This window comes from Nanorana parkeri, unplaced genomic scaffold (assembly GCF_000935625.1).
Source record: "Nanorana parkeri isolate BGI_ZX_2015 unplaced genomic scaffold, ASM93562v1 scaffold437, whole genome shotgun sequence".
In the NCBI taxonomy this organism is placed as follows: Eukaryota; Metazoa; Chordata; class Amphibia; order Anura; family Dicroglossidae; genus Nanorana; species Nanorana parkeri.
This window is the reverse complement of record NW_017306705.1, coordinates 115,064-134,634: the sequence shown is the minus strand read 5'-3', so window position 1 is coordinate 134,634 and position 19,571 is coordinate 115,064. Positions and strand designations below refer to the sequence as shown.

Sequence of the window (19,571 nt, the reverse complement as noted above, 5' to 3'; positions counted from 1 at the left end):
CCCTGACAAGAATAAGTTACTTAAATCTCTGCTGAAGGACTGTAAACAACTGCTCTCACTGTAATTGAGGGCCTTTTTCCTGATTAAAGGCCTGCTCACACCATCTCCAGACCAGATCATTTTGCACCAAAAACGAATACACAGTAATTCCAATGGTTTTAAATGAGGCTAGTTCACACCATTGCATTAAGTTCCAGATCTTTTTTTAAAAAAAGTACAACATGAGGCATTTTTTCACACCTGGAATTAACAAACATGCATGTAAACGCATGTAAACTGGCACACTGGAACATGCTTAAAACCCAAGCAAAACCAATTTATTTTAAATATACACTGGAACACATAAAAAATGTGCTTAAGTGCATATAAAGAAACACATCCAGATCTGATCTGGAGATGGTGTGCACAAAGCCTGAAGGATAACTTCATTCAATCAATTACTATTGCAATTTAATTAAACGGGAGAGGAGAAAAACCTCTTAAAGTGCCGCATCCTGTAAACCCTGCATCACATTGGTTTAAACTAGGGTTGCACAGATACCAAGTACAGTACTCGGTACAAGTACGAGTACATGTACCGATACTTTTGAGCTCCAAGACTACACTAGAGAAAAATTCAAAAATTACAAGGAAGCTGTCATTTGTAAGGAGCACACGGAGCTCCTGGGATTTGTACATCTCTGTTTTAATTTACGATTTCGTTTTTATAAATATAAATAAAGGGATGCACAGATACCAGTTTTGCGAGTACTGGTACTTGCCGAGTACTTCCAAGTACAAGTACTGATACATTTTTGTTTATTATCATGTGACAGTTTTTCTAAAACAATACAGACTAATGATTTCAGGACAGTCGTGGAGCGCCAGAGCCAGGTCCCAGCTGCAACCTCTGCAACCCTGGTAGTTCTCATGAAAATGCCAAGTATCTGCACTGGTACTCGAAAAGTATCTGTGCATCCCTAGTTTAAACAATGACCCCACCCAACACATATGATTCACCAAGTATTGGTTACAAAAAGTTACATTCAGCAATCATATTTCCATCCAGCTGAATACAAACAAATACATGGATAAAGTCCCATATGTCTTAATCACTCAAAGGTTAAGCTCAATATCTGTGTGACAGGAAATTACACCCATGATAGTAACTACAAACATCTACCTTGTGAAGTCAAGACTCATCATATGGGGAGACCTCTATAAAAAGGTCTAAATGCTCATGTTTATACCAGTATCCCTCATCCATCTATAAATTCCTTGACTTGTTATTTAAATAATTGCATCCATAAAATGAATGGCTCTTATAGGGCTTTTATTTTTTACATGTTTTTACTTAAGTTGCACACAACTTTCACACAGGATTTACATATTTTCCACTTGAATCCAATTACTAAAATCTGTAATTCTTGGGTTAAAGTTATGAAAACCTTGGGTGAACACAATTATACAGAGGCCCCATAGTGTAGCAAGTTTCCTTGGTTTTAAAAACAATTTAAAATCCCTGCAGGCACTCGCATGGAATGGTGCCAAACACAGCGACACGAAAATAAAACCCAATTTGTACTGCGTGATGTCACCACCTGACACAACGCTTTTTATCATTTGTGGACTTTCTCAAGAGCTGGGGCGGCAGGATCTAATCATCATTTAAACAGAACCATCTTTACACCAATCATTAACCCTTTCTTTAATATAACATCTTCTAAAAAATTTTAACCTTTCCATTATTACATCAAATATCCCAATGAGTTTCCTTTTTTTTCTATTTCTCACTTAGTCACTATCAGGAAAAAAATGATAATGCACACACCACACTGGGTGTGTAACCTTCGGCCGCCGAAACATATCGGCCAAAAATTGCACTTTTGGCAAAGTGCCATCTTTTGGACCAAGTTGCAGTGCATGCCTGGTTTCTCTCCTCCCCGCTGTGCACTGCTCTGTGTCCCTCTGACACTGTCACAGGAGACCGAGCGGTGTGGGGGAGGAGAGCTATGTGAGCAGCCGGTGTGGCACAAGAGGCCGGGCTCTCCACGCGCGCCGCCCTACTCAGCCTCCTTTACCAGATCAGGAGAGTGGTGTGTGGGCAGAGACAGCTGTCAGCAGTCACAGAAGGCTGGTGCGGGGGGAGGAGTTAGCTGTCACAGGAAATCAAGCTCTCCTCCCCGCACCATTCGCTCAGCCTCCTGTGACAGCAGGTCAGGATGGAGAGCGGGTACAAGCAGTCAGCGATCAGTGATGGCTGACTGCTTGTAAATAATTGAGGATATAGTATGTTTACTATATCCCCAATTATGAATGAATGTGAAGTGATTTACATCACTTCCTGTTCATTCATGAAAACATACTATCTCCACAAGTTATGAATGAACAGGAACTCTCATTATAGAGGATTCCTTATAATTTATTTTTTTTGGTTTCAGCCTGATTTGTTTTTATTTTTAGTTTTGTTTCGGTTTTAAAAATGTAATTTCGATGCACCTCTAGAAAAAACTGTGTTTATGTGCAGAGGACCACTGCAAAATATAAAAGTCTTGCATATGTGTGTATGTAACACTGAGCTTCTGAGCACTGAAGAGAAGGAGAAATGGATCTTGAGCAGTGAAGTGCTCTGGTCGCATCACCTCCCCCCCCCCTTACTGTTGCCCACTCACAAAATGTCTTGAATTTTCCCAAAGAATACAAGGCACTCTGTGATTGGATGTCCTCACCCCTCCTCTCCTCCCTCCAATCAGAGGATGCCTTGTATTCCTTGTGATTGTTGAGAGACATCTTCCAAATTGCTACAATTATTCCTTTAATCTAGTTGATTTATAGGTGTTTCTAATCCATAGGGTGTGGTGACAGCTGGAAATGGTGATTGTTGGCTATGTGTTTAGATGAAGCACTGAGATCTTGAATGCTGAATTAGGTTTTACTTGAGGAAGCTCCGTGAGTGTCCAGGTTTTATTTTCTTGGAGTGATTTTATTTCTTCTTCCGCTCCCTGTCTCCATTAATTGGCTTCGCGTTTTGGTATGTTCCTATGTCTTCCCACAATGTTGGTTCAAGTCTGCTACATGTCTTGGCAGTATATGACAGCTTGCAGGGCGGTATTCCCTTTGTTGCCCCAGGCAACAAGTTTCAGGTTGTTCAGCAGAATTTAACACGGAACTTGAATAATCCATTTTGAGTTCCAAATGTGCGGCTCCACTTTGCTCAGCTTCCTTTGCTGATTCCCTGGGCGAATTCACTTCACAACTTCCCGGGACCATTGTTTTATGGTGATGGCTTCTCAACAAGATAAACGCTGCAACCTATTGTTACTTTGTCAGTCTTTGAGTGGAGAATTCTATATCCCTTTCTTTGTTCACTGTAGCCCACCAGAATACCTTCTATGGCTGTGTTCTCCAATTTGGATTGTTTCTCCTTGCGTATATATGTGTAAGCTTTACATCCAGACACTCTAATTTGTCCTAGGCCAGGCTTCACTCCATGCCGCATTTTGGGGTGCTTGCAACAGCTGTAGTCAGTTCTGTCTGTAGGTATGTTGCAGTCATGACTGCTTCTCCCCAGTACTTCTTAGGTTGGCGTCTGACACATGCATCTGGCCATTTCTATAAGAGTGCGAATTTTCCGTTCTGCTAAAACATTTTGTTCAGGAGTGTATGGTGTGGTTCTCGGGTGTAATTTTACCCTGTGTCTTCAGATATGATTCCACTGCCTTACTAATGTATTCCCCTCTGTTGTTGGTGTGTATAATTCCTGTTCTCTGTTGGAATTTTGTTGCCGGACAAGGCTACAAACTTGTGACGTTTTTCTGATGTTTCATTCTTGTGCTTAATCAGATAAGTTGTTGTGTACCTGGAATAATCATCAATGAACGTCAGTAGATATCTGTTCCTGCCTAAAGGGGGAGTTTTCATTGGTCCGCACACATCACTGTGCATAAGCTCCATGGGGTGGGTGGTCTTTCTTTGGGTAGCCTGTGGAAGTGGGGTACGTGTGGCATTTGCTTCCATACAGCATTTGCATGTCATGAGCATTCGGCAGGGCAGTACGGTTATATATTTTGATATGCCTCTCTTTATAATGTTTTTTTAATGGGTTTTGGGTTTCGGTGCCCTAGTGGTCCGTGACATTTCTTATGTGGATTATTAGTGGCTGTTTTGACTTGTTCGTCTGCGGTGATGAGTGCATAGCTGTTCATCTAGTTTTCCTTTTGCAAAGACTTGCTTATTGTTTTGGATTGTACATTCATCAACTCGGAATTTAACTGTGAGAACATTATTAGAAAGGGTTTTCACTGATAGAAAGCTTTCTTTAGGTCTGGGGCATACAGTACATTTTTCATGAGGATACTCTGTTTGTCCCCTTACGGTGTTATGCAGTTGAAGAATCCTTGGCCATTACCTTTCACAGTAATACTTTTCTTGATTGCTAGGAAAAATGTGTCCTTTGAACTAAAATCAAGTTCTGTGAAAAAGAATACACCATCCAAGTGGTATACGGTTCTGAGTCTCTTTAAAGGTAGCGCTCTATGATGTGTCTGCAGTTGCCTTTCGGGCTGCCTTTGCTCTTTCTCTTGTAGGTGCCTTTCACTTTCTTTGCTCAGCTTTCCAGATGGAACAATCCATTTTCAGGTGACCATTATTTTTTACAGCAAAAACACTGATTTTTTTTGTTTTGCTTTGTTCTCTCATGCACCTTGAGGGTTTCTCGTTTTCTTAATTGTGCATATTTTCTTTCCTTCTGTCAAATTCATCAATAAATTTTCCTTTGGTGTATTGTAGTGTTAGTTCCTACTCAAGTCTAGTTTCTAGAGAGTTAATAAAAGCCATGTATGACTCTGGCATAGCAGTAATGCCACCACATGGTTATCTTTAATTTCCTCTCCAATTGCACGTAGTTCTATGATTTCCAGCATGGCATTCACATGTTCACGGCGTGCATCTCCTGTTTTTTTTTCTAGCTTCACCTTATATACTGTAGCTTGCGTAGCAGATATCGTTTTTTGTAATGCAGTCCACATACCTTTTAGCTGTATTCCCTTTTCTTATGTGGATGAGCCGGTCATCTTCCACTTGCAGACTAGTTTTTGCTTGCCTGTTCTTGTCCTGCACAGGTCTGTTAGTGGGTCTGTCTTTACTCCGTACTTGCCACAAGTCGTCTTTTGCTTAGCAGCAACTCAAGATTGAACTTCCATAGCTGGTAGTTGGTATTGTTGAACTTCATATCTAAACAGCTTGCCATCTTTCAGTAGCTTGGATGCAGCTCTTGTTGACTTGCAGTATAGTATATTTAGCTCCTGGGCCCATAACCTGTTGGTTATGTGTTTAGATGAAGCACTAAGATCTTGAGGAAATCTGAATTAAGTTTGACTTGCTTAGAAGAATATTACATCTGAATACAGCATTGTGAAAGAAACATATATAGAATGAAAAAACAGCTTCCTGTGTATAATAGATAGGCATGCACATAGAGAGTAGCTTTGCACTACACTGTCATCTACAGATCAAAAGACATTTAACATCAGAACGTCAATAATATGCTGTTGCATTTCCAACAGGGATAAACATGTTACAATCAGTATCTTAAAACATTTGTTTGTACAAGTACTGTTTTGAAAAAATATAAGTGCTAAACAAAATTATGTTTTCCTTATTTACTTACTGTATATATTCAATGTTATAATTATACCAACTCAGATCTTCCAAAAATATTACCAGATCCCATTCTTTCTCCAACTAAAAAGACATAATCTATCATATTACTTGTATAAAAATATGTGAAATCTTGAGGCACCCCAGTCTAAAATGTGAAAAATATAAATGTAAAAAATTAATTGTGGTCGCTTCAAAATCCATACCAGACCCTGATAGGGGTCTGGTATAGATTTTTAAGGGGGGCAGCACGCAAAAACAAACAAAGTGGGATTGCCCTTTCACATCAGAGTCCCCTTTACATCAGATGCCCAGCAATACTTTAGGAGCCTACTTCTTTCACATCAGTCACCCCCTCTCATACTAGGAGCCCTCTTTCACCATGACCTACTTGCAGCGTAGAAAGGCATGATACTTTTTGAAGAATTTGAGGCACCCATCATAAGGCACCGCAGGCCATGGCACCCTGGTTGAGAAACGCTGGCTTGATGAATGTGGTGAAATTTCACTTTACAAAGAATACCCAATCATGTGCAAAGAAAAAAATTGTATTTTTGATTGCACACGATTGGCAGATGGAAATCCGCAGAGTTTCACCTGAATCAGTAAACTGAAGATGGCCATACACTAGTAGATTTCTGAACAAAAAAAACCTTTCATTACCATTGAAAGATCTTTCTTTACCACCCGATAATGCCACCAAAGACTTAACGAATGTCAAACAAAATTTTGCTTGATTTTAACATTCGATTTTGGAATGAATGGAGTTTCCCGAACGTAAACAACATTCACTGTTAGCATTTCCATCCTGCTCCTTTCACTTTTTTTGCCACTATGGTTAAAATTGGTGATTGATTCAACCCCATCAACTAATAGAAAGTCAAATGAAAGCTCTTTCGTACGAAAGTTCTTTCGAAAATCTACTAGTGTATAGCCACCTTAGGGTGAAACTTCTCCTGCAATGTGCAAATTCCCTTGCAAAGTGAACAGCCTATTTGCCTTTATTAAATCAACCCCATTGAGCAGAATCTTTGCATTATTTTAAAGAGTTTAAAGGACTTTATACATGCATTTATGTTTATATTATTTAGATGGGAATATGATTTAATTAATGTTTTGTAACCACTCTATGGTGAATGACTTGGTATTGTAACACAAATGGTAGATGTATATATAACAATGTTAAAGTTGGCTTATAGCTCATTTCTATTCAAATATAAGGGAGAAATGGAGGTGCTGTTCTGGTTTCATTCTGGTTTTGTGTTATCTAGGTCTACCAATTAGATTCTCCAAAATGAAAGGTGATATCAGATCTGTTATAGGCAATTAGAATAAATTTTACTTTTGATATTTTAATAAGTAAATCTTAGCAAAGCTCTTTCAGAGCACACGCAAAACAATATTTATACAGCAAGCATGATTGTGTTTATATTTGTAATATCTAATTCTAGACCATCAAAACAAATTTATCTCGTGAAAATGACTTCATGAAGGAGAGTGTGATAAACCTTTCCAACCAGATGAAGAAATATGATAACTATTCTGATATTATGATGAGTATCAAGAAGGAGATCTCTAATCTGGGATATCAACTGCTCCAAAAGGATGCACCAGAAAACAAAGTACAGGTAATAACCATTGACAGACATGCCAGACATGCAATGCTCTGTTCATTTATCAACAAATTTTGGATGTGCTGAATTTATTTTATTGTGTGCTAATTTTTTTGTCTTAGAGGAGGAAAGTGAAAGTTTACAACATCCGTGTTAGATTTGCTTTTGTTGCATAGAAAAATGACACATGTACAGTAAACAGATTTGTTGCTATGGGCAATACCCTGCTTTGTTTTCCTACCAAGTTTTTTAAATCCATGACCTGGAATGTCTAGTTCCCAACTGAAAAGATTATGCGGTTGCTTGTTTAGTATGCAATTTGGATTAGGAAGAAGTCTGCTTGTACTGAATGTTTCATGTTAGCCCAATGATTGAATGATGGTAAGTCATACTGACACAAGAATAATAAGATTAATTAACAGACTGTGGCATTAGAACACTCAGTCAGTATTCCATAAATACACATAAAGAGAGCATTCAGTCAGTGTCTATGAGCATTAAGAGACCTTACAATCTTAAATCAGCAGAATGGGTAGCTATTTTGTAACAAAACCCTTTAAAATGTTGAATCTATATTTTTGTATTTTTCATATGTTTACATTTTGTATATATTAGTGATGCACCGATACTAGTATCGGTGCCAAGTATTTGGGCGAGTACTCATACTCACCCAAATGTTCAGATGCCTAGCCCGATACCTGAACTTCCGGTATCAGGTTTCCTGATTGGCCGGGAAGCTCAGGTATGCTCCCTCAGGAAGCCGGGCAGCGTGTAGAGACTCGCTGCCTAGCTTCCTGATTGGTCGGGAAGCCGGCCAATAAGGAAGCTGGACGGCGAGTCATTACCCGTCCCCCGGATTTCTGATTCTGATGCTCTGAGCATGGAGCTGACTTCCCGGCCAATCAGGAAGCCAGGCGCGGTGTATTTATTTATTTATTACAGGTATTTATATATTTTACGCAGCGCTTTACATAGTTCATAGAATGCACCTTCACATCAATCCCTACCCTCAAGGAGCTTACAATTTAAGGTCCCTCTCTCAGATGCATACATAGAGGGCCAACTTTTATTTTAGAAAGAAGCCAATTACCCTACCAGCATGTCTTTGGAGTGTGGGAGGAAACCGGAGTACCCGGAGGAAACCCACGCAAGCACAGGAGAACATGCAAACTCCTTGCAGTTAGTGACCTGGCCGGGATTCGAACCATGGATCCCCAGTGCTGCAAGGCAGAAGCGCTAACCATAATGCTAACACAAGCGGCGGCCATATTGAGTGGGGCAATTTAGATTAAAAACGTGCAGTAGAGCCTTCTTGGCCAAACCTCCTTACTTCTAACTAAATCGGAAGTCAGATTGTTAGAGATCTCGACGAGTTGGAACTTTCGATAGAACACCGGTATGTGATGGAGAGTGCTGTCACAGCTATTAATTGTATTCACATCAGTCCGTCACCATGGCCACAGGACGCCAAGCAGGGGATTGGCTCCACCCCGTCCACTAGCGGGTGCGCCGTGTGGAACGAAGGGCGATTCCCTTCCCTCACTGTCAATGGGATCCGTGTTCTATCCAAAATTCCAACTCGTTGGAGTAAAGGTCTCTGTGTCCGCTAGGCATATGCAAATATGTTAAGAAGGGAACCTCCTACCCTTGCATTCATTCTAAAGTGACATTCTCCCACCATAGGAGGTTAAAAAAAACAGAACTTACAGGGTGTGGTGAGTTTTCGATAGAACACTGGCCGATGTGTAAAGGTCTTGGTGTCCGCTTCACGCAGGCGCAGCGCGGACGGGACTGAAGCCAACTGTAGTACATGTTCTAGCGTACCTGCGGAGCTAATTTACATCAAAAGCCCAGCACAAATAGTAAATAAAGGCAAAACAAGGCAAAATAGGTCTACATGGAGAAAATTAATAAAACGGTGATCCTTATACAAAAAAATGGCAAATCCTGTCATATATCAATATAAGGCTAATGTTACCTGAAAGTGTCACCATAGTTCATAATAAATAATATGAATCCAATTGTAATGACATTGTAAAACTGGTAAAAAGACAAGTCCTGTAACACAGTGTATATACTGTTAAAGACAAGCAATGATTGAATACAGTTTATGACGAAAATACATATACAGGGACATGAAAAAGATATATATGGGTTTGTGCAGATTATGTAGAGATCTCCTATCTATGAGTTATTCTGCGTTTCTGTAGAGAGTAATGCTGGAAGTTGTAGTCCCCTATAGCCATTACCATTCTGCATTTCTGTAGAGAGTAATGCTGGAAGTTGTAGTCCCCTTTAGCCGTTACCATTCTACCTTTCTGTAGAGAGTATTGCTGGAAGTTGTAGTCCCCTATAGCTGTTACCATTCTGCGTTTATGTAGAGAGTATTGCTGGGAGTTGTAGTCCTCTATACAGAAATGCAGAAGGGTAACGGCTATAGGTGGAAAGGTTACATTGTAAGAGTCGGGGGAGGGGGGGGGGGGAAATCTTGCACCAGGTCCCGTTGTTCCATGGGTCCGCCACTGGCTATCCGATGTTTAAACAGACTGATTATCTTGCCAATGTAAACCAAAGAACAAAGGCATTTGAGCAGGTACCCACAGAAATCGGTGTCACAAGTATAATAACCTTGGATCTTATATATTTTTTTCTGTGTAGGGGTGTGAAAAGGAATCACCATTAATGATGGAAATGCAGATGTTACAGTGCAGTGATAGCATCTAAAGCAACCTTTTCTGTTTGAAAAATAAATAATTTTTTTGCATATTTGGACCGAGGGTCCGTCTGTACCAAGAGATTTTTTAACGCACTACTTTGTTTGTGTACATGCAGGGTTCTGTTCTTCACTATTTGATTCAACGTCTTGTCAGCCTGTAATATATTTAGGTTAGCTGCGGTGGCCCTATGGACATACTTACTAGCTGGAGTGAATGTGTGTATAAACGAAAGCCTGTCTTTCACATTATGCGTATTCTCAAAACCAGAGCATTTCTCAATAGCCCTGGTCAAGGCTGCATCAATGTTATTACTGGGATAACCCCTTTGAGCAAAGCGCTCAACCATTTATTTTAATTGTTGTGTACAGGTGGCAGGGTCTGAGCAGATCCTCATAACACGCCGAAACTGGGAGATGGGTAAGGTCTCTTTGAGATGTTAACAGTGGCAGCTCTGGAGCCTCATTTCTAAATGGTATTTATACATCCCTTCTGGTTTCCCCCTTTATCCACAGGTACACACGGTTCACCATGGGTATTAATTTTTTGTTTCCCCCCCCCTTTTTTTTTCCTTCTGTACTCCTACCGCCCATTACCCCATGACAATCAGGGTAGATCTAGTGTGCCCCCTAACAGGTTACTTTTGCATATATTTCCACAAATAGGATATACTGTATATGTGTCTTAATGCTGATTTTTTTAATTAAATATACATCTCTTTAAAGAGGTTATACCAACTATATTTAGTTTGGGATTCATTTAGGCATTATATTGATAGTTAGTTACATCTAGGGTGTCATTGCTATATCAATATTCCAAGTGTACATCTCGTGCATCATAATGGTACTTATAAGGTCTCCCTCCCTCTCTCCCTCTTTCCCTCCTCTCCCTCTCTCCCTCTCTCTCCATATTCTGCACAATCCCTTATATATCTTTTTCATGTCCCTGTATATGTATTCATAAACTATATACAATCATTGTTTGTTTGTCTTTAACAGTATACACTGTGTTATATGTCTTGGCTTTTTACAAGTTTTACAAGGTCATTACATTTGGATTCATATTATTTATTATGAACTACGGTTACACTTTCAGGTAACATTAGCTTTATATTGCTATATGACATGATTGGGCATTTTTGTATAAGGATCACAGTTTTTTTTAATTCTTTCTCCGTGTAGATCCATTTTGCCTTTATTTACTATTTGTGCTGGGATTTTGTTTATAAACAAGCTCCGCAGGAATGCTAGAACCTGTTTTACCTTTGGCTTCAGTCCCCTGTCCGCACTGCGCCTGCGTGAAGCGGACACTAAGACCTTTACACATCGGCCGGTGTTCTATCGAAAACTCACCGCATCCTGTAAGTTCTGTTTTTTTTTATCTCTGTGGCGGGAGAATGTCACTTTAGAGTGAATGCAAGGTTAGGAGGTTCCTTTCTTAACATATTTGCATATGCCTATTTAAAGGGTGTTGCTGTTTGATTATGTTGTCATTCCTTAGCCTGATTCAGGGGGACCCTGTGCGGCCCCGAAAGCGCATGCACTTGGATGGCATTTGTCTAATGGACTAAATTCACTCAATTATTGGTGTGCTGGTGACATTCTCAGATTTTTTGTATACTGCACGGTGCCGCCCATGGTCACTACAAGCACCCACCTGGATTTCACAGGATTACCTACAAACCGGTAAGGAGTGCAGCGAGTTACATCTATATTCCAAACAGATATCAAACACAGAAAGGCACCTGGAAATAAGCATAAGTGTAAGGTATGCTGCTACATATAATTTTCTTCAGGGAGAGTTTAATATCACTTTAAATCGTACCCTGGGGATTTATATAAATCTGTTTCTAGAATGAAAATTTGCATAGTGTAATGGCCTATTTGTATCTGTGGCTTTAACATGAATATCACTTACTAACATATTATCACTAATAGATATTTATTTGTTAAGAAAGGGAACATTATCATGTCCAAAGTGTATTAAAGTGGCAACTCAAACACCATGCTATTAAATTGTTAATGGAATTGTGGAAGGGAGGACTTATCTCTACACCAAACAGCAAGCATGTCATTAATATAACAGACCTATGTCACACAGTGTTGACAAAAAAAACCTCAAGTTTTGCTATGTTCCTATACCCAGATCCTACTGCATAAGGAGTAGCTGTTCTGGAAATCTATTGCAGCTCAGCGAATAGAAAACCATGAAAAAGTTATCTTCTAAAGTAAGCTGCAACAAACACACAATAAATCCCAATTGTGTGTCAGAAAATCCACCAGAACTTTTAAGTAGTTCTTCACTAGCTAGCATACCTAAATGATAGTCAGTAGAAGTATACAAACTTGAGATATCCTAGGTAACATTATCAGGCACCCTTAATTTACCAGTTTTGATGAGGAAATTATTAGTCTCCTTCAAATATGATTTACTGGTGCACGCAAGAGGGGTCAATCTTATCGAAAAAAACCTACTAAGAGAGAAAGTATAGAATCAACACTAGCAACTATAGGGTGTCTAGTGGGTGTTGATGGGATTCTTGTGCACTTTAGGCAGGACATGTATGGTGGGAACAATCGGATGATCTTTTATAGGAAAGTCGTGTTGTCAGTTATCGCATACTCCATTACTACCACTGAACCCTCCTTGTCAGCAGGCTTGATAAGGATATTGTGCTGCACTGACAAGAAGCACACTGCTTGTTTTTCAGATTATTGAGGCACATGATCTGAAGCAAGGTTACATAACACATTAGCAAAATCTTTCTCCACTTTTTCAATAAAAACCTTTAATGACAGAAACCTAGTAGGAGCTGGTGATTAACTCTAAGACCAAATACAAAATGTAAAGATTTTGTTTCAACACAATTGGATCTAGCCCAGTCCTCAAACTGACTTCAATATATTATTCACAACACCCACAAATTAATCTGTCGTGTTCACTTGTGTATCAGAAAGAGATTCCTTCGTACTCCCCTTCTGATGGCCTCTTTGTCTGACTTTTGGACAGTGGATTTGATAAGTACCAGTAAAAAAAGATGCAGACTTGTGCAGTGGAATTTTGATATTAACTCATACACTTCATGTTGTTATTAGTTAGCATATACCGGTACATTATTATTATTATTTATTATTATTATGGAATAGTTAAAGTTATTTAGTCTTAGAAGTTAAGCAGCTTTATACAGACATATACAGATTAACTTTATAAAGACATACAGATAAACTTTAGATGAACCCTAAGGGCCTGTTAACACGATGTCTGGATTCTGTCCTGACCAGATCCGTGCGCTCCAGCACTAAAAATGCATCCCAATGTATCCCTATGTGTTTTATGGGCTACAGTTCTCATGTGCACAGTCCGTTCTGGTCCGGACCGAAAAAATACTGCATGTCACATTTTGTCCGGTCAGGATACGGTCCGGAAACGCACAACGCGTCAAAAACGCACGGCACTGCAGCTAACATACTGACAGCCCCACTCCAGCAAAAAAAAAAAACTGGAATGCGTCAAAAACGCGCCAAAAACACATAGCACCGCTTCTGCAGATCTGCTCCAGATCCGGTCCAGACATCGTGTGAACAAGCCCTAACGACATACACACTCAGCATGTGCTTGGGCTGGGATAGTATTCATATAGAACGGTCTACAACAACTTAGGAGATGTACTGTCCAAGGAATGTCAGATTTATGGATAGTTGCAGTGACGTAGGCCTTGGCAGCCAATTATATTGTAGCCCATATGGTTGTATTGTAAATTTTCTTATAAAAAGGGGCCGGCGAGCCTCTGTTCTTTGAACTTTTTTGCTTGTTCCCAGCTGCAGCTGTTATCATTAAACCTGCTAAATTAAGCTTCTGCTTGGTCCGATCCTTTGCTATTCCACTTCACTTGCTTGATGATGATGAGGAACAGTGGCGGAACTACCGCCATAGCAACCCACGTAGCTGCTAGGGGGCCTGAGCAGAGGGGGACCAGTGAGGATGAGTACATTGTACAAATAGTCTGTATGCAGCCTGCCACTCCATCACTTGCATTGCAGTGTAGCTGCTGGTGCTTGACCCCCTCCCCTCCTTCCTGCCAATGTGAGTTGGATAATGCTCAGCTGTTCCTGATCTCAGCCCTTTAGAAGTCATGATGGATGGCAGGTGTTCATGGACACCTCCTGGACATTCCTCCTTCACATATGTGAACAGCATACTGAGGTGAGCTGAGCTGATCCACGCGCTGAGCTCTCTCCATCACATCAGGCAGCTGCATAAAGTTATGTGACCTGACCTGGGGGAGGGTGATTAATGTTGCAGTAATTGTTATGGTGCCCATACACCTTACAATTATCTGCAGATTTTCTGTGGTCAGATGGAAAAAGTGCAACAGATTGGCGTGGTGGAGATGCACCTAAAACCTTTTTTAACGTTGTCAGACTGTATTTTATTTTATTTTTTTGCAAGCTAGCTGGTACGTGTGCTGAGGAATTTTTGTGTTTGTACTCTCCGTAATGCAATCAGCTGCATGGGAACACAGGGCACATTAATGCCTGCGGTCCAGTCCGAACAAAATAGTGCTTGCAGCATTTTGTTCGGACCGCAGGCATTGATGCTACGGTGCCATTCACTTCAATGGACCGACACGCTCCCTCCTGCCCCACAACATAGTGAGCCGGCCGCAAGGCGATGCAGTGCGTTCTGGCCAGAATCAGGCTGGAACGCACTGGTGTGAACGAGGCCTTAGGTCATGATAATGTTCCCTTTCTTGACACACATATCTACTAGTAGTGGTATGTTAGTGATCTTCATCTTAAAGCAATAGATAGGAAAAAGTTGTTTCTCTATACTAGCTTTCATCCTAGAAACATGTTTAAAGCAATCCCCAAGACACAATTTAATATGTCACTAGGATTGTGGCAGATCCTGCAATCAGTAAAATATAAATAGCAGGAGAGGGGTTATCTCTAGACAGTAATAAATACTGAATGCTGAGTGAGATAGATTTGGAGTTGCCTGGTGATCACTATTGGGAGATGGTAGGCATAAGGAGGTTGCCACATTTATCGTGATCCTTTGGTCTCACAGTATAGTACTAACCGACTTAAGATCTCTTGCATAAAGAAAGCTGGCACATCTTGAGGGAGAGCTATCATCTGACTCCTTAATTGAATGTTTTAGAAGAGCTAGGACATTATATAATGGACTAGTTAGATCTTATTATCAACCTCCACTTAGAGAGATATCTACCACATTTTTGGGCCCTAGGCAGACAAGCTCTTTTCCTGCCTGTCATGCATGTACAGGTCTGATTTAAAGGTGGAGTTTTCAACCATCCTCATAAAATCTATTGAGTAATATTAAACAGCATTTGTTTATTTAATACAGTGCCCCTGTGATCTCTGCTATGTGGGAGAGATAACCCAGAAACTTAGACAGAATTAAATTAGGTATAGATTAATGGAGTTGCCCCTTGCTCCATATTGCGTTTAATTGACAAACTTGGGTTGATTTACTAAAGGCAAATAGGCTGTTCAGTTTGCAAGGGAATTTGCACTTTGCAACAGATTTTGTTTTCCTTATAGCTAAGTGAATGTGTTAAAAATGTTCTTTACAAAAAGTACCCAATAAGGTGCAATGAAAATAAAACAATTTTTTCTTGCACATGATCAGATTCACTACGCTAACGGAAAAATTGTATAACAAAAAATTATTTTCCTAGACAAAAAAATAAGGGGAAGATATAACTATGACTATAAGAACATTTCCAAAGATCCTAACATTAGCCAGAATCTGATGTCCAACTAATCAATTTCAAAAGGCCAGTATAATAGAGATATAAATAGTAGTGATAACCTCCTAGAAGCCAATCCATTAGCCCAATTTTGAGAATAGATAGATTGGGGGGAAAAAACAAAAACACCAAACCTGTTGAATCCAAAAGATAACTCCTATACTGGAGTTTTCACCAGGGCTAGTAGATGTCTGTAATCACTCCAGGGCCACTGGTGTCCATGAGGCCACGTTGCAGCCCCATCTTGGCACGGGCGGGCGTTATAGTGGCAACCGATGCAATGGCATAATGATGTAAAGGAGGTCCCGCCCCCCAGCCAATCGGCATCAGGCGGCGGAAACCCACTCCAGATCCTCCCAACCATCCCAGGGATGTCGAGGCCAGAACAAAACCTCACCCCACAGTGATACACCGAGGGAACAGCTCCACAAAGGTTGACGACAACCGAAAGGGGGAGACCTAAGGGGAGATGGAAAATAGGAACAGGACAATGGATACCGGTCATCCCTATGGAAAAGAGGGGTGACAACGCCCTGCCCACCAACCATAGAGGCCCCAATGACCTCCACTTGCTCCAAAAACCATGGGACCCATCAGAGAGATACAGCCAGACATGCACAAAATCACCTTCCAATCAATCAACTGTAATGATACATCAATGATAATACATTTAATTGAAAGAACACTCCATACCATTCCATAACAATTTTATTATAACACTATGAAGTTAATACATCAGTTATAAAGAACATAAATGAATATGGAGATTGTTTTACCGGCATCATAGAATGGCATACTTCAAGATAGATAGATAGATATCAATAATCATTATAAAGAATCATTTTGTTTTGCTAAGAAAACATACAAGGTAACTGAGAGGCAAAGAGAAACATATTTTCCCCCCTCACATCCCATACATGGTATACTTGGGGATAGTTAAACATATAACAGATCATAATTAAAAGTGTGAAACATTGCCCACATTTCTACAAGTAACATAATAAGTTGTATCTCAACATTACATATCTCCCATTAGATGAGTCATAAAAAAGTAAAGGTATACCAGGCAATGACAGGGATGGAAAACATTTTCCCGCACTTCTTCAAATTATATGGTGAGTGATAACTCCATCATTGTTTTCCGCTGAGTAAGAATCACAAAAGATTGTAAAGAGAGCAGAAAACTTTTTCCACACAGCCAGAAATATGATTGAAAAAAGATATAAAAATTTAGTTTCATATGGTTTCTCAAAATTGGGCAAATGGATTGGCTTCTAGGAGCTGATCACTACTATTTATATCTCCTATTATACTGGCCTTTTGAAATTCATTAGTTGGACATTAGATTTAGGCCAATGTTAGGGTCTTGGGAAATGTTCTTATAGTCATAGTTATATCTTCCCCTTATTTTTTGGTCTAGGAAAATACATTTTCTGTTATACACGGATTTTTTCCTGTTATCGCTCCCACTCCTACCATCCTGGGGGTTTGGTCCCCTACTGACGCTCCTTGGGCTCTGGGTCCTGTCTTTGTTGGTCCGGCTGGATACACACGAGTTGCTTTCTTGTTCGATAGGTGATATCATTGCCAATATATTAAACATTAACATTACATTTTTGGGTGGATAGTATCCCTTTTGGGTATATTCATTAAATTTGTGGTTGTTCAGATTTCTTCCATCTCCTGAGGAAGCGATTGGAGTGCGAAATGCGTTGAGAATACCATCTACTACCTTCAGAAGAGGCAGTTTTATTCCTTTGATTCGAAGAACATTCCCTATCAATCATGTGTTCTATGATTCATTGTGCCTCAATCATGTAAATCTGGAGTAGTTTTTTGGAGGTATTTTTGAACTATGATGATGAAAGCATGCCCATTTATCACTTTTATTTATATGGTTTTTGTATGTAATAAAAAATTTTTGTTATGAAGGATGTTGCAATCTCTTGGATCTGTCACCTGGTGCCTTTTTAAAAGCATTTTTTGTATTAACCTACCAGGGGTATGACACCAATTACTCGGGACTTGTTCACGATAATTTGCATTTTTTCTTTTTTAGAAGGATATATTTATTTTTTTCTATTATTATTTACAGGAAAAAATGAAGTGCATCAGGTTAGGAGAACATATGCCTGTCACTTATATTGTGTCTTGTTTAGATGAATACTTTGTAGTTTGATTAGCTGTAGGTGTGGTTTTTTTTTTTATAATGAGTTGGTTAGTAAATATATGTAGATTTCCCTCCTTTTTATTATAAAAACGCCTTTTTAGGCCATCACATTTTATGCAGATGAGAAGCCTAAATCTTGTGATACTTGATAGTAAGGCTGGGCACACACCTTACAACCATCGCAAGACTTTTGTCTTGCGATGGTTGTAAGGTAATTAAAAAAACGTACGATCTGCCTATCTTGGACAGTCAGATCGTACTTGCGATGATCGCAAGCCGCGCCCCCCTGAGGGGCGGGCTTCAGATGATCGCAATGCCGAACGGGCAGTGTGCTCTTGCGAACGAACATGCTACACACCCGCCGAACATCGTACGATGCTCGGCGGGTTTTCGAAAATGTTCTTAAGATAAAAGTCGTGCGACCTTACAGTAGTAGCGGTTGCACGGCTTCCACACACCTTACGATAATCGTACGATCGCAGGATTTCCCGCGATTATCGTGCGATTATCGCAAGGTGTGTGGGCACCTTAAGTGGTATGGGCTATTTGATTCTTTTTTTTTTTTCCTAATCGGATAATAAGGGATGAGGGCTTTGAGTAAATATTCATTTCAATTATTCAAGTCTTCTGAAAAGCTGATTCTTTTTCCCTTTAAATACCAGTCATGTGCAGATGATATAGGTAAACAGGAATTTGCTTTTCACATGAGTTGATAATTGAAGTGAATATTCACTCAATTTATTTTTGGAAGATTCTCAACTCTTTTGGTAAATCAGCCTTTCTTTGTACAACTGTGTATAAACGGTATATGAAGCCTCATTAAAGCTACCAAAAGGGCAAACAAAAATTACAATAATTTAATTCACGACAAACATACAGCTAAAAGATCACCATAATTTTATGTAACGTTCTGTAACATTTTTTCTAATTAAAGCACCACAAACGTCAGAAGCAAAGTATGGGGCCATGTCACAGAGGGTGGGAATATAAATGCCCACCAACAACCTCAGATCACTAATACATCATTTGGGATGTAACAGAGGGAAGATAGCTTTCAGGATATGACTGATATGTTTACTATGTAATACATATTTATATAGTAACATAGTATTTGAGGTTGAATAAAGACATAAGTCCATGAGTGTTCTCATTCTTAAGAGTACCTGTACCCTTGTACATTTCGGTCTCTCAGGAAGTCGTCCAAAAGCCTCTTGAATGATTCCAGATTAATTGCGGAAATTACCGCTTGAGGCAGTGAGTTCCAGACCCTAACCGCGCGAACTGAGAAGAACCCCCTTCGCCCCTTGTGTTCGAATTTTTTTTCTACCAGTTTTAGGTGGTGTCTTCTAGTCCTTTGTTACGGAATTAATCTCAAAGAGTTTGTTGCTAATGTTGCTATGACTATGGAACATTTTGTACATGAAAATCATGTCCCCCCCTAATCTCCTTACTTCCAACGTAAACATGTTTAAATTTAATAGCCGTGTCTCATAGCTCTGGTCCTCCATACCCTTTATGAGTTTGGTCGCCCTCCACTGGACTTTCTCCAGTTCAAGGACATCCTTTCTGTGGACCGGTGCCCAAAACTGCACCGCATACTCCAGGTGGGGCCGAACCATTGATGTGTAAAGTGGCAAAATTATAGACCTATCCCTGCAAAA

The 19,571-nt window shown here is 39.8% G+C and overlaps 1 protein-coding gene across 1 annotated transcript in view; it reads left to right on the top strand.

Annotated features, from left to right (window-relative positions):
• OLFML2A (olfactomedin like 2A) overlaps nucleotides 1-19,571 on the top strand; it is a 139,907-nt gene that overhangs the window by 68,524 nt on the left and 51,812 nt on the right. The window contains exon 5 of the mRNA XM_018560176.1: nucleotides 7,089-7,265. Within this exon, the coding sequence (XP_018415678.1) occupies nucleotides 7,089-7,265 (177 nt within the window). The remainder of the gene's footprint in view (nucleotides 1-7,088; nucleotides 7,266-19,571) is intronic.